We start from the raw sequence: 14,736 nt of genomic DNA, 5'->3' as shown, positions 1-14,736 counted from the left end.
ACCTTTACACAATATTCTAATTTTCTGAGATTGTGGATTTGGGGTTTTCATGAGCTGTACGCCATAATCATGACAATTATGACAAATCACGGCTTGAACTACCTTGCTTTGCATGTAATGAGTCTATCTCATATATTAGTTTCCCCTTTTAAGTTGCATTACTGAAATAAATGAACTTTTGCACGATATTCTAATTTTTTGAGTTTCACCTGTAATTGTAACATAGAAAGAGGCAAGCAGGCTGATGGATGAGAGTTGCAGATGGGCAGGCGGCCAACATGGAGTATGTACAAGCAGTACTATGGAGTACTATGGAATGCAGCATCTGGGTGGAATATAGTGGGTGGGAGCCATGGGTCACCACTGCAGAGTATGGACCAGTGGGTGCTACAGAGTGCAAGCGGGAACTATGGAATACGAGATTCCCCATGCTATCCATGGGCTTCTCAAGAGAAAAAGCAGTGGGAACAGAATCAACTTGCAACCTCCTGCCAGCTTCCTCATTGACTGGCAGGGAAGGTCACAGATGGTGGTCAAGCAACTGGGAAAGTGCAAACATTGTGATTACAAGCCAGTTGCCAATACTGGAATGGTAAACACATCCCATAGGCGTGCTGTAATGGACATCACTTTGAAGACTGGTCATAAAGCATCTAGTAGACATACTGTACTGGACCCTTTAGGCTTAAACACTCCTTTGTGCCACTGAATTCTTGATTTTCTTACTAACAGGCCCCAGTATGTGCGAGCTGGAACAATATTTCTAACACCATTTTCTTGAGAACAGGTTTTCAGGGCTGCATCCTAAGTCAGCTGCTGTTCACCCTGTTGAACTATGACTGTTGTGCTAGGTTTCCCACCAACCATATTATGAAGCTTGTGGATGATACAATGGTAGGTTTTATTCAAGATGGCAATGAGGGTGCTTACCGCAAGGAGGTTGAGTGTTTGGTGAACTGGTGTAAGGAAAACAACATAGTTTTAAACAGTGGAAAAACCAAAGAGATCATTGTCAATTTCAGAAAAGGCAGGCACAGCCACATTCCTCTGTGCATTAATGATTCACCTGTGGAGATGGTTACCAGCATCAAATTCCTGGGTGTGCGGTTAACATGTAGGCTGGCTTGGTTGCTCAACAGCGAGACATTGGTAAAGCGGGCACAGCAGCACCTGCATTTTCTGCGTCGCATGAGGAAAGCACATCTTCCTTTCCCTGTCCTTACCACTTTCTACAGAGGGATGATCAAAAGCATCCTATCATACAGCATCACAGTCTGTTTTGGAAGCATCACTGCTTCAGACAGGAAGGCGGTGCAGAGATTGGTGTGGATGGCTAAAAAGATTATTGGCAGTTCCCTCCCTTCCATCTAGGGCATAGCATATAAGCGTTGTTTGAGCAGGATCTGCAAGCTTCTGTGGGACACTACACATCCTCTTCCTGACCTGTTTTCTTTGTTACCTTCTGGGAGGAGGCTTCATGGTATCCGAAGCAAAACATCCAGATTCAGTCACAATTTTGTTCCATACAAAACTGTTAACTCTAAAGCATCCTCCTTCCATTATGTATTCAAGATGGACAGTGATTAATATTTATGTGTTATTTATATATAAGGGTGAAGGTCTATACATACGTTGTATATAGTATGTTTAAATGTGTGTTATGTATGTGTACACTTTGCGAGCAAGCAACTAAATTTCATTTTTAATGTGTGCCATTGTGCCCACAGTAAAAAATGACAATAAAGGTTATCTATCTATCTGTCTGTCTGTCTGTCTATCAATCCATCATCCATCCATCCATCCCCCTCTTTTGGCCCCATTGTAACTTGGAATAATCGCTGAACCAATGGTCATAATTTGAAGACTATCTCTTCCATTGTATATTTATGGAGAATATGCATTTAATAAAGCAGCTCCAGTCTTAGCACCTCTCAGATAAAAGCACTGGAAAAAGCTTCTGGATCAACACTAGAGACCTCTTTCCATTTCAGGTTAGATGTTTCTAAATAAGATTGCCTGAAGACCTTGCTTGGCATTAAGTCTTTTGAGATTGCTAAAATCTTGGAAACTTAACAATTTAAACAATTATGCAGTGTTGTCTTGAAACTTTCTGAACCCTTGCTGAATAAAATGTCCCAAATTCCAACTTGAAAACAAGAAAGATATGCCAAGACAGATATGCCAATATACACTATTGTCGCATTCCTGGTACCCTCTTTGACTGAGTAAGATTATATCAAAAGCGAATAAAGGATGGTGTCAGAACCCATCCCAATCCACATCTTAGGAAAGAAGAACTCTTGGAGACATGATTGTCCAAACAGGAACTTTTACTAAAACATGGTTGACAGTGGATAATGTAGACAGGATATAGATCTGAAGCTGTTTCACAGATCGATACTTTAAAGTGTCCCTGAGTAATAACCCCACCCCTCAGTCCATTTGGTCAGTCCTGGATCAGTCGAGTCTCAGGTGTCAACTCGTGGGGAAAAAGGAGAATCACCAGTACATTTGCAACATTATTACTTCCTCCCTTTCACATTCCATTTGGAGATGCAAACCAGAATTCCCTCTCCACCCCCTTTCTTTGTTGTTCAGTCTTTTGTGATTGCCAACAGGCAGGCTGAATAAACAAACATTACATCTAAGGGATAGAGAGGGGCAATTAGCACCCCTGTCTTCTCTTTCCTCCTTGGAATGGCAGAATCCAATAAGGGGGGTGGTGAGATTTAGGTTTGCACAGATAGGGAGTTAGAAATGAAATATAAATGGATTCTGACAGATGGCTACAAAAGATTACTTCATCGGCTTTATCCATATTGGTGCCCTCCAGAGATATTGGATATCATTTTCCAATCAGCCCTGAACCCAGCAGAATAATTGCTTAAGAGAAGTTTAGAGGAATTTGTCCAGCAGAACTTGTAGATACATGCAAAGATAGACTAATACATTCAATTTTATCATTTTATCCTGGGCTAGATGTAGGGTGGGACTGAAGCTGAAGAATATAAAAGAAGCATTTAGTTTCAGGAAGCTCTTAGACTTGAATTTCACATTATTTGGAGAAAGTTAAAAAATCTGGAAATTGATAAAATAGAACTATTTGAGGAAATTTAACCATAATAGTCAAATCTTTCTTCCTTCTTCCTCCAGTTATGGTTGCAAAAGAACTAATTCATATGTTTGCAAATAATACATTTTACCAATTTACGGTATATCTGCAAAGTGTCCAAAATTCCTGACACTTTAATTCCAAATATGGAAGCAAGTACGAGTAGCTAACTTTGTCATAAAGATAGACAAGGAGATGTCCAGAAAATCTTGGAACCATTTTCATATTACAGCCCAAAACATATGTTACAAACATGTTCTTACCCACCAAGAGTTAAACTGGCTATAAGGAAGACTTGACTTTACTTGCTGGGAGAAGAATATACTGCTTATTGTGAAGGAGAAATCATTTTAATCCATGCAAATAACTTTATGAATTTCAGAATTTCAATGGTGGCAGCAGTAGGATAAGTACAGAATCTTTTGAATTGCATCTCCAATAGCAAAGCAATCTTAACCATCCGTTCAGAATATTTTCTAAGATGCTAAATATTTACAATTAAAATTATATTTCGATTTTAACATCAAAAGACACTATTTATAAAACAACCTGGCATTAGTCCACAAAAAAGATATTAAAGCACAGCATTCTAGTTATTGGGTAAATAAATTGTGCCAGCTTTTGGAATCTCAATACTTCCAAAATGTATTGAGTGTGAAATTTCAGCTATAGCAACAGCATTCAGATCAAAGAGTTAAATAAAATCTATTTAAGTATACTGCTATAAAGCACTCAGTTGCAAATTTGATTGGATATAAGTTCTATAATTAGAATGAAATAACAAATGCAATTAATAAAATGTTTATTGCAGGTCTATTCGCTGGTTGGACAGATGTATTGCAGCACACAGCAAACCTAACCAGCAGAATTTATTTGCTATTGTTCAGGGTGGGCTGGATCCTATCCTTCGAAACAAATGTCTGGAAGGTAAGGTCACTTTTAATTTGAAATTGTGCAATTCCAGCTTATTTAAACTGCCAATACTTTAGAACAGACTAAAAGGGAATTGGGATGACCGAATTGGGATGATCTCCTGGCCATTTATTTGTCAAAATAATTCATAAAACTTACAACAATATATAGATAATCTTTAAATACTTTAGTTTCCTTCATCTGTCTCTTTTTCTTCCCCTCCCACCTGCTAGAGATGACTAAACGAGATGTGCCAGGCTTTGCTATTGGAGGTCTGAGTGGTGGTGAGGCCAAAGATCACTTCTGGAGGATAGTAGCCCTCAGCACAAAATGTCTCCCAAGGAACAAGCCTCGCTACCTTATGGGAGTTGGGTAGGAACAAACAAACCGTATTATTAAATGGGATAAGGATAGCCATCTTTTGCAGTTGCTCACTGATGCATGTTTCCCATCTCTGTTCTGTTCAAAGTTATGCTACTGATCTGGTAGTGTGTGTAGCCCTGGGCTGTGACATGTTTGACTGTGTCTACCCCACAAGGACAGCAGTAAGTATATGCATCAACCTGGAAGGAAATGGAGTGGCAAGTTGAATGCAGTTTCACCAGTTGATGCAAAGAAACAGATTGGCATTGAATGACTGTAAAATGAGGAGGGGATTCTGAAGGGATTTAAAATACCCACCCCCTAGGAAATCTGTGTTGTTTTCAGTGGTATCTCTGAAATATACAGGCCTCTTTCTATTTCCAGCGCTTTGGTTCAGCTTTGGTCCCTTGGGGCTCCCTACAGCTGAAGAACAAGCAATATGCCAAGGATTTCCAGCCCATTGATGAAAACTGTGCTTGCCCTACCTGCCAGAGGTTTGTGTGCTTGGGTTGAAATAGATTTTTTTAAAAAAATAGAAATGGCAAAAAAAAGCTCTTATCCAGGGAAAAAATAAATTCAGATCCTCATTTAATCATAAACCCTCATTTACTCAGTATATAATCTTTACCGGGTACATGCGCTTTCTCAGACCAATTCATCTCATCCAGTATTGTGAGGATAAAATGTGGTGAAATGATACTAAGTGGGATAAAAATACAATAAAATGTTTAATTTAGAATTGTCTTCAGTTTGACAGTTCCAGCTAAATCATAAATTTTCTTTGATTTCTCCATGCTACACAACAATCTTTGTATTTTTCCTCTTTTAATTAATGGCCAGAGAAGTGCATCTGGTTTCTCCATCTTGTAAAAGTACTGATGTCTGAATTGTCTGATATAACTTCACTCAGCTGATATTAGGTCTAATTTTCTGTATTTTATCTTGTAAAGGAACAAAAACATTTTCCCCTTATTCTCTAGCTCTTGATGTATCAAAATTCTTCCATAAACCTAGGGTTACAAGAGGATATCCTTGTTTATTTGTGTCTTAACAGATATAGTCGAGCTTTCTTGAATGCTCTCTATCCTATTGATTCAGCTGCCAAGCATCACATTACCATCCATAATATTGCGTACCAGGTCAGTCTGTTTAAGGCCATAAAACTTCTGCTAAATGGGCAGCAGTAAAGCTAATACACTTCATAGGAGGGACCTGCAACATATGGGCTGTGAATTAGGAATAAGAAAATAGGTGCAATAGGTGAACTGTGGCAGTGCTGTGGTTAGAATGCTGTAATTACAGGCTGACTCTGCCCGCTGCCAGTAGTTCAATCCTGACCAGTTCAAGGTTGTCTCAGCTTTCCATCCTTCCAAGGTTAGTAAAATGAGGACCGAGTTTGTTGGGAGCAATATGCTGATTCTGTAAACCATTTAGTGCTATAAAGCATATACTGTAAGTCTAAATGCTAAGTTGGCTTTTCTACCTTGTACCATAAATTTATCAAAGTGGGCAGAAAGCTTTTTTCTCTTGCTCACTTTTTAAACTCTAGTCTAAAGTTCCATGATATCTGCCTACGCGATCATAACCCAAATATTCTTAACTAAAATTAGGAAGTTCAGTTCAGCTGTGTTTTCTTTTTTCCTTATCTAATCCTTTGTTTTGTTTATTCTTTTCTATCCTTTGCAGATCATTGCTTATAATGAAAGGGACTGTATAGTATATTATACAAAAGTTTATCAGTTTACATAATTTATTATGTATATGTTGTAATTAGGCTTACACATCATAGTAAGCTGGAATTTGCTTAACTGTGTTAACCCTAGATGGCTGGATTTATACAACTCACCAAGGTATAAGTCAAAGTGTACAAACAACAATAGCTAGATTCATACAACATGCAAACTCTGATCTAAATAAATCATATCTATCAGCTAGTATGTGCATGCTGATAGTGTATAAATCCTTGAGATGAGGTGCCTGCCTTATAGGATCACATAGGATTCTGCCACATAAATCAGGAGTTTTGTTTATATAATTACATAATTTATATAATTATGATAGATGATGTGATGTTCCCCCAGCAGCTATGTAGAACTGGATCTGTTTGGAGGCTGGATCCAGTACTTGCCTTGGTGGAGCAGTGGGCTAATGCCTCCTTAAGTAACACCAGCTACCTGCAATTAGTGCAGGTTTGAGTCCCACCAGGCTCAAGGTTGACTCAGCCTTCCATCCTTCCGAGGTAGGTAAAATGAGGACCCAGATTGTTGGGGGCAATTAAGCTGACTTTGTAATAATGCCGCTTGGGGTGTGTGTGAAAGCCCTAATAAGCAGGCATATACATAGAATGAAGGCTACTGCTAAGCTTGTAAGCCGCCCTGAGTCTTCGGAGAAGGGCGGGATATAAATGGAATTAAAATTTAAAAAAAAACTTGCAAAAAAGGGTTCTCTGTCATCCTTATCTTTCTGTAAGAGGAGATGGAAACCATTACTCCCTATATTCCCTTTCATGACAACAAATGCATAGTGTAGGATAAAGCAGGAAGCAATTACTCTGTATTTCATTTGACATGGAACAGTTCTTCAGTTTGTATTTTCACACTAAGGCAGATGATTTATTTATTTATATTTGCCCTTTATTATTTTTATAAATAAATCTAGGCGGTGAATATAACTAATACTCCATCTTCCTGTTTTCCCCACAACAGCAATTCTGTGGGGTGGATTGGACTGAGAGAGGATGACTAGCCCAAGGTCACCCAGCTGGCTTTCATACATAAGGCAGGGATAGAACTCACAGTCTCCTGGTTTCTAGTCTGGTAATTAACCACTAGACCATATTGGCTCTCTAGAGATATAGGTCAGATCAGTAGACAGTAGACATGTCAGGATTTTTCCTGTTAGAGAAAATGTGCTGTTGGGGTACTTCTTGAGTATTCCTTCTAGATCAGTGATTCTTGGTGTCAATGGCTAGAAGTTCACACATCTTAGAATATGCCTTCTGTTTGCATTCTTCTCCTTCAGAGAGATTGTCAGGAGTTCTCAAAGTTTTTTGTCTTGTACATGCTGACTTCCTATTTGAGCATAGCACTGGATAACCCAGCATGAGTAGCCAGTAATAACAGAGAAAGAGTTTTCTTTAGATGTTATTGAAGATTTGAAGGATAGAGACCTCAGATTAGGAAATAAGGGCTGCCCATATAAAGCAGATGATTTTTGGAGGCCTTTATCAATGCTCTACACCAGGGATGTCAAACTGCCGGCCCACGGGCTGGATGCATCACCAGGAAACCACACCCACCCCATTGCTGGCAATGGAGAAAAAGCTCTGATACGTTGCGCGACATCACGTGACTCGCAAGTTTGACATGTCTGTTCTACACAGTCTCTAACTTACCAATTGGTTAGCTAGTTTAGTTTATAATTGTTTATTCTTCCCACTACCAATATATTTCCTTTTGTCTAGTGTCTATTCTTTTTTTCCCTCCAGATGAACCTGATGCATTCGATCCGCAAGAGTATAACTGAACAAAAGTTTCCACAATTTATTCAGAATTTCATGAAGACTATGTATGGGAACTCCAGCAGCTATCCCCAATGGGCTGTGGAGGCTCTGGCCTCAGTTGGAATTAATCTGGAGTAAGAGACATCAAGAAACACTCTGGATCCTAGACTTTCCTTGGGTTTGGTTGCCCTTTCATGACTGACTTAGTCTTGCTTTCCAGAACAATTACTTGGGTAGTGATAAAACTTGAAGACTTCTTTCTTTCCAAGGAGTTGTAGAGAAAAATTGAGTTCCTTGTCTGCTAATCTATCACAATGGTCTTATTACAGTGATTGGAGTTTAAATTGAAGATGTCTAGAAGTTCTTTGGTGTATCTCTTTTATAGTTCTTGCTGATATTTTAAACTGCTCATTAAATTTTCTAATATTAATTTGTCTTGGCTAAATGGTTTGTTTAAAAAAGAACCTCAGTGCATACTTTTTAAAATACTGCTTAACTCATTCTTTGCATCAGTCTTCACACAAAAAGAAATTACCATATTTTCCGGCGTATAAGATGACTGGGCGTATAAGACGACCCCCTACATTTCCTGTTAAATTATAGGGTTTGGGCTATACTCGCCGTATAAGACTACCCCTCTTCCAACGCACACCAAATAAAAATTAAAAAACATCAGATTTGATTTTAATATGGTAATTTTAATTCAAATGCTTATGACATGCAGGTACTTAGTAGGAAAACTGTCACTTATAAACATAAGGCTGTTTGTCATCAAACATGTAAACATAAAACAGTGCAAGTGGATTAAACTTTAATAATAATAATAATAATAATAATAATAATAATAATAATAATAATAAGTTGGAAGGGACCTTGGAGGTCATCTAGTCCTGCTAAGGCAGGAAACCCTATACCATTACAGACAAATGGCTGTCCAGTCTCTTCTTAAAAACTTCCAGTGTTGGAGCATTCACCACTTCTGGAGGCACGTTGTTCCACTGGTTAATTGTTCTAACTGTCAGGAAGTTTCTCCTTAGTTCTAGGTTGCTTCTCTCCTTGACTAGTTTCCATCCATTGCTTCTTGTCCTGCTTTCAGGTGCTTTGGAGAATAGCTTGGCTCCCTCTTCTTTGTGGCAGCCCCTGAGATATTGGATCACTGCTATCATGTCACCCCTCACCCTTCTCTTCGTTAAACTACACATACCCAATTCCAGCAACCGTTTCCTATTTTCCTAATTCACTTTTTCACTTTTCCTAATTCACTCTAAAGCTTTCCCTGCGCAGAGCCTTAAGTAACACCAGCTGCCTGCAATTAGTGCAGGTTCTCATCCCACCAGGCTCAAGGTTGAGTCAGCCTTCCATCCTTCCGAGGACTCAGATTGTTGGGAGCAATAAGCTGACTTTGTAATAATGCTGCTTGTGGGGGTGTGGGGGTGAAAGCTCTAATAAGCAGGCATATACATAGAATGAAGGCTATTGCTAAGCACATTGATTTGTGCTTTAAATTGTAAGCCGCCCTGAGTCTTCAGAGAAGGGCGGGATATAAATGGGATTTTAAAAAAAAAAGACCAAATGGGAGATCCGCTCCAGGTTTTCCAGCCAGCCTGCCCAGTTCCTGAGTCAAATGTGTCCTTAGAGCTAAGCAGCTGCTCTGGCTACACCTGCCTTTCAAGTTGCTCTTGCATTCCCCACCTGCCTACAGCTGCTCTTCAACTTTAGAAGGAAAGACGCCCAGACCCCAACCTGTAAAAAATCACAGACTGCAGCTTCTACTCCAATTGGTCCCGCTTTCCCTGCACAGACTAAATGGAAGATCCGCTCCAGGTTTTCCAGCCAGCCCTGTCCCTAAAGTTTTAGCACCCGGCGTATAAGATGATCCCTGACTTTTGAGAAGATTTTCATGGGTTAAAAAGTCATCTTATACGCTGGAAACTACGGTATAGCACAACATACCAAAAAAACTACTGCAAAAGACAAACTAGAAACAAAAATTAAAATAAGCAAGAAAATGGTAAGAGAACACCTATTTGACCTTGACAATTGTAAATCACCAGGACCCAACAGATTACATCCCAGAGTTCTGAAGAAGCTGGCAGATGTTATCTCAGAACCATTACATCATATCTTTCAAAAATCCTGGAGCACCAGGGAAGTAACTGAGGATTGGAAAAGGGCTGATGTGGTTCCCATCTTCAAGAAAGGGGGAAAAAACAGACCCAGGAAACTACAAACCAATCAGTGTAACATCAATACCTGGGAAGATCCTGGAAAAGATAATGGAAAAAAGGATCTGCAAACAACTAGCAGCAAACAAAGTTATAACTGGTAGCTGACACGGGTTTGTTAAAAAGAGATCATGCCAGTCCAATCTTATTTCATTCTTTGATAAAGTGACCAAATTAGCAAAACACTGTGGACATAGTATACTTAGATTTCAGTAAGGCATTTGACAAAGTAGACCACAATGTACTGCTTAGTAAGCTAGAAAAAGGTGGAATAGACAACATCACCAGCAGATGAATTTGTAGCTGGCTGAAAAACTGTACTCAACGAGTAGTCCTCAATGGTACTACCTCCACATGGAGAGAAGTAAGCAGTGGGGTCCCACAAGGCTCCATCTTAGGCCCAAAATTCTTCAATATCTTCAATGACTTAGATGAGGGAATAGAAGGGGAACTCATCAAATTTGCAGATGACACTAAACTGACAGGAATAGCCAACACTCCAGAAGAGAGGATTAAAAAAGATCTTGGCAAACTGGAATAATGAGCCCTATCCAACAAAATGAGTTTTAATGTGGAGAAAAGCAAAGTTTTACATTTAGGCAGGAAAAATCAAAGATATAAGTACAGATTAGGTGAAACGTGGCTCAAAAACAGTAACTGTGAGAGCGGCCTTGGAGTCCTAGTGGATGATGACTTAACTATGAGCCAGCAATGTGCAGCAGCAGCCAAAAAAGCTAATGCAATTCTGGATTGCCTAAACAGGCACACAATCAAGATCACATGAAGTATTAGTACCACTTTATAAAACCCTAGTGAGACCACAGTTTTGGTCACCATACTACAAAAAAGATGTTGAGACTGTCAGACCCCACTCCAATCCACATCTTAGGATAGAAAAACTCTTGGAGACAAGATTGTCCAAGCAGGAACTTTTACTAAGACATAGATGACGGATCTAAAGGATCTGACAGGATCTGAAAACAGTCTCACAGATCAATAATTTTAAAGTGTCCCTGAGCAAAACCCCACCCCTCAGTCCATTTGGTCAGTCCTGGATCAGTCAAGTCTCAGGTGTCAAACCCCTCATGGTAAAGGGAGAACCATCAGAACATTTGCAACACAATTACTTCCTCCCCTTCACATTCCATCCGGAGATACAAGCCAGAATTCCCACCACCACATTTCTTGTTTGCTCGTAAATCGGAGAGGGAAAGGATTCCTTTCATTGGCAAGAGCCAGAATTCTCCCCACCCCCTTTCTTAGTTGTTAGAAGTTCAGAGGGAGAGGGTTCCTTTCATCGGTCTTTTTGCGATGGCCAACAGGCAGGCTGAATAAACAAAAAGTTACATCTAAGGGAAAGAGATGGGGCAATAAACTCCCCTATCTTCTCTTTCCTCCTTGGGAATGGCAGAATCCAGTAAGGGGGGGGTGGGTGAGATTTGGGTTTGCAAAGAGAGGGAGTTAGAAATGAAATATAAATGGATTCTGACAGAGACCTTCGAAAAAGTTCAGAGAAGAGCAACTAAGATGATCCAAGGCCTGGAGATTAAAACATATGAAGAATGGCTGCAGGACTTGAGTTTGGCTAGTCTAAAGAAAAATAGGGGTGACATGATAGCAGTATTCCAGAGGCTGGCACAAAGAAGAGAGGGTCAAATTATTCTCCAAAGCACCAGAGGGCAGGACAAGAAACAATGGTTGGAAACTGATCAAAGAGAGAAGCAACCCAGAATTAAGGAGAAAGTTCCTAACAATTAACCAGTGGAACAGCTGCCTTCAGAAATAGTGGGTGCTTCATCAATGGAGGTTTTTAAGAAGAGACTGGACAGTCACTTGTCTGAGATAGTATAGTTTCTCCTGCTTGAGGAGGGGCAGGACTAGAAGACCTCCAAGGTTCCTTCCAGCTCTATTCTATTCTAAAATTAGAAGTTTAACTTTGCATCATTGACCTGGGGCTGTTGTAAAAGCTTTATTTATTGACAAAGGAAAATATAGAAATGGAGGTAAAAATAAGAGAGATGAATACATATGTAGCAGCATGCCCGCCCCTGATTTTTCTTTTTAGGGTTTTTCCAATACAATCACTAGCTACATCTATGCTCCTTGTCTTTGATCAACATTCCAGTTTTCTTCTTCCATGGGGTGGAGTGGGAAATATGGGGCTGGCATTTGTGAACACCACTGAGATACATAGGTATCATTGTTAAGACCAGCAAGGAATTTAAATGGAACAATTGAAGCCTGAAGAGGGTTATTGCTGTCATCAGACACCAAAAGCAGAATTCTCAGCTAGAATTGCCTCCTGCTTCCTTCCTTTCTCCTCAGAAATGCTGGGGGTATGTTGCGCAAAGTCCTTACTGAAATTGTTTTCAAGCTGGCTGTGAGTGTGCTTTGCACACAAGCAGCTATATGGACTCCATAAGAACCAGTGTCTTATCTAAATGTCTTTGGTGCTTTACAGAAAATGGAGCTGTAAGGACCTGCCCCAACGTGTCCCTCAGGAAAGCAAAACTCTTGACTCCATTTATTTATTTATTTATTTTAATCCCATTTATATCCCGCCCTTCTCCGAAGACTCAGGGCGGCTTACAATTCAAGCACAAACCAATGTGCTTAGCAATAGCCTTCATTCTATGTATATGCCTGCTTATTAGGGCTTTCCCCCCCCCAAGCGGCATTATTACAAAGTCAGCTTAATTGCCCCCAACAATCTGGGTCCTCATTTTACCTACCTTGGAAGGATGGAAGGCTGAGTCAACCTTGAGCCTGGTGGGATGCGAACCTGCACTAATTGCAGGCAGCTGGTGTTACTTAAGGAGGAATTAGCCCACTGCTCCACCAAGGCTCTGAGTTGAATCATAAGAACTTTTACTGAGAGAAAATGGTTGCAGAAAAGTCAGATGGAATCTGAAGGTCCTGTGCAAAGCACAAAGCAATTCTTTCATTTTCCCAACCCCAACCCCCTTGACCAGTTCACCAGCAGCCAATGTGATGCCGCAAGATTGTTTTGAGCTGAGGTGCTGGGTAGATAACAGGTCACTAGGGGCATGACAGCCTTGGAACCAGATTGGAACTCACTGAGAAGATGGAGAGACTCCTCTCTAATTCTCAAGCAGTTACAGCAAAAGTATGTGAAAAATGCCAGCAAGCCTTCCTCCCCCACTTCAACAGAATGGCAGGACATGATGGTGGGTGGACCTGACATACTGCCCCCTGAATGATTTATTTATTTATTTTTATTCCATTTATATCCCGCCCTTCTCCGAAGACTCAGGGCGGCTTACAAGCTTAGCAGTAGTAATGATGATGTTAGCAGTAATGATGATGTTAGCAGTAATGATGATGTTAGACCTGCAGAACATAACAAAATAAATGGAGAGAAAAAGATAAAGCAGGGGAAACATCATTTAGGTTTATTCAGTATTGATTGTGAAAATGCCCTAAAAGTCTAGGAGCCCTAAAATGCCCTAAAAGTCTAGGAGCCCTAATGTGGTGTTCCATCCACTCATTCTGAGCCTTTGGGAAATCTTTCCATGCCAATAAATATTGGAGGTTCCTCTTATGCTTGTATGAATCTAAAATCTCTTGGACCTCAAAACATTACTCCCCCTCAACCACTAATGGCTCTGGAGGTGGTGGAAGGTTTAGCCTTAGGGGGGGAAATGACCAGATTTTCATAAGCTGCAATGGAATTGTCAGGACCTACTTCAAGCCCATATCTTAAGAAAGCAGAACTCTTGGAGACAGTTTCTTCCAAGCAGGATTTTTTTTTACTCAGAATAGGAGATAGCAGGCATAATAGGATCTGAGGGATTCCCTTACAGATCGACATTTTAAAAATGTCCCTAAGCAAACCCCACCCCACAGTTCATCCGGGCGGTTCAGACTGGCCCATCCCCAGGTGGTAACCATCGTGGGAAAGGGAAGATAACATCAATCCAGTTCCGTTTGCAGCACAATCATTCCACAGCTTGTCACACCTCCTTTGGAAGAATAAACCAGATCCCGGAGGTTTGTATCTCCCCCCACTTTTCTTAGTTGTTCAGTAAGGGAGAAGAGGTTCAGAGAGATGCAGAGTATAGAAAGCAATTTGTTACACTGTAATGGATAACAGACAGAAGGCGAATAAACAAAAGGTTACATTGTAATTAATAGAGGAAGTGAAAGCAATAAAACCCGCATGCCTCTTGGGAGTATGGCAGAATCCAGGGGAAGGTGAGATTTGGTTTTAGATCAGATGAGATACTTAGAAATGAAATATAAATGCATTCTGATATCCTGCCCCCCTTAAAAATAGGAGAGATCCACCTGTAGGGGAAGAAAAAATATATAGAGATTAGCCTGGTTTGTTGGGATATTCTGTATGAAACATGTTTAGCAGTTTCAGTGCTCTGACGTGATGTTTATGGACCCACTCATTTTCTGAGGAGGGAAGGTGTTTCCATGCTACTAGGTATTGAGTTGCTCCATGATACTTCATAGAATCTAGGATTTCTTTTACCTCGAAGTGTTGTTCTCCTTCAACCATGATTGGAGGTGGTGGTGGGGATTTTTGGACGTAAGGGTGACTGTTCTCTTTTCAGCAAAATGCAGTGAAAAATTGGATGTATTTGCCTAAGATT

General features: G+C 40.2%; 1 protein-coding gene across 2 annotated transcripts in view; it reads left to right on the top strand.

Annotated features, from left to right (window-relative positions):
- Positions 1-8,319, top strand: part of QTRT1 (queuine tRNA-ribosyltransferase catalytic subunit 1) — a 41,639-nt gene extending 33,320 nt beyond the window's left edge. Inside the window, exons 5-10 of one of the 2 annotated variants that reach the window (XM_081318250.1) lie at positions 3,924-4,039; positions 4,258-4,396; positions 4,494-4,569; positions 4,772-4,881; positions 5,442-5,526; positions 7,875-8,319. In XM_081318250.1, the coding sequence (XP_081174376.1) occupies positions 3,924-4,039; positions 4,258-4,396; positions 4,494-4,569; positions 4,772-4,881; positions 5,442-5,526; positions 7,875-8,027 (679 nt within the window). In that variant the 3' untranslated portion in view covers positions 8,028-8,319. The remainder of the gene's footprint in view (positions 1-3,923; positions 4,040-4,257; positions 4,397-4,493; positions 4,570-4,771; positions 4,882-5,441; positions 5,527-7,874) is intronic. The other variant, XM_081318251.1, reaches the window with a different exon arrangement.
- The last annotated feature ends 6,417 nt before the right edge of the window (positions 8,320-14,736 follow it).

Source organism: Vipera berus, assembly GCF_964194415.1.
Source record: "Vipera berus genome assembly, chromosome: 2".
NCBI lineage: Eukaryota > Metazoa > Chordata > Lepidosauria > Squamata > Viperidae > Vipera > Vipera berus.
Note: the sequence above shows the minus strand (reverse complement) of the source record. Positions and strands in the feature narration are given on the sequence as shown.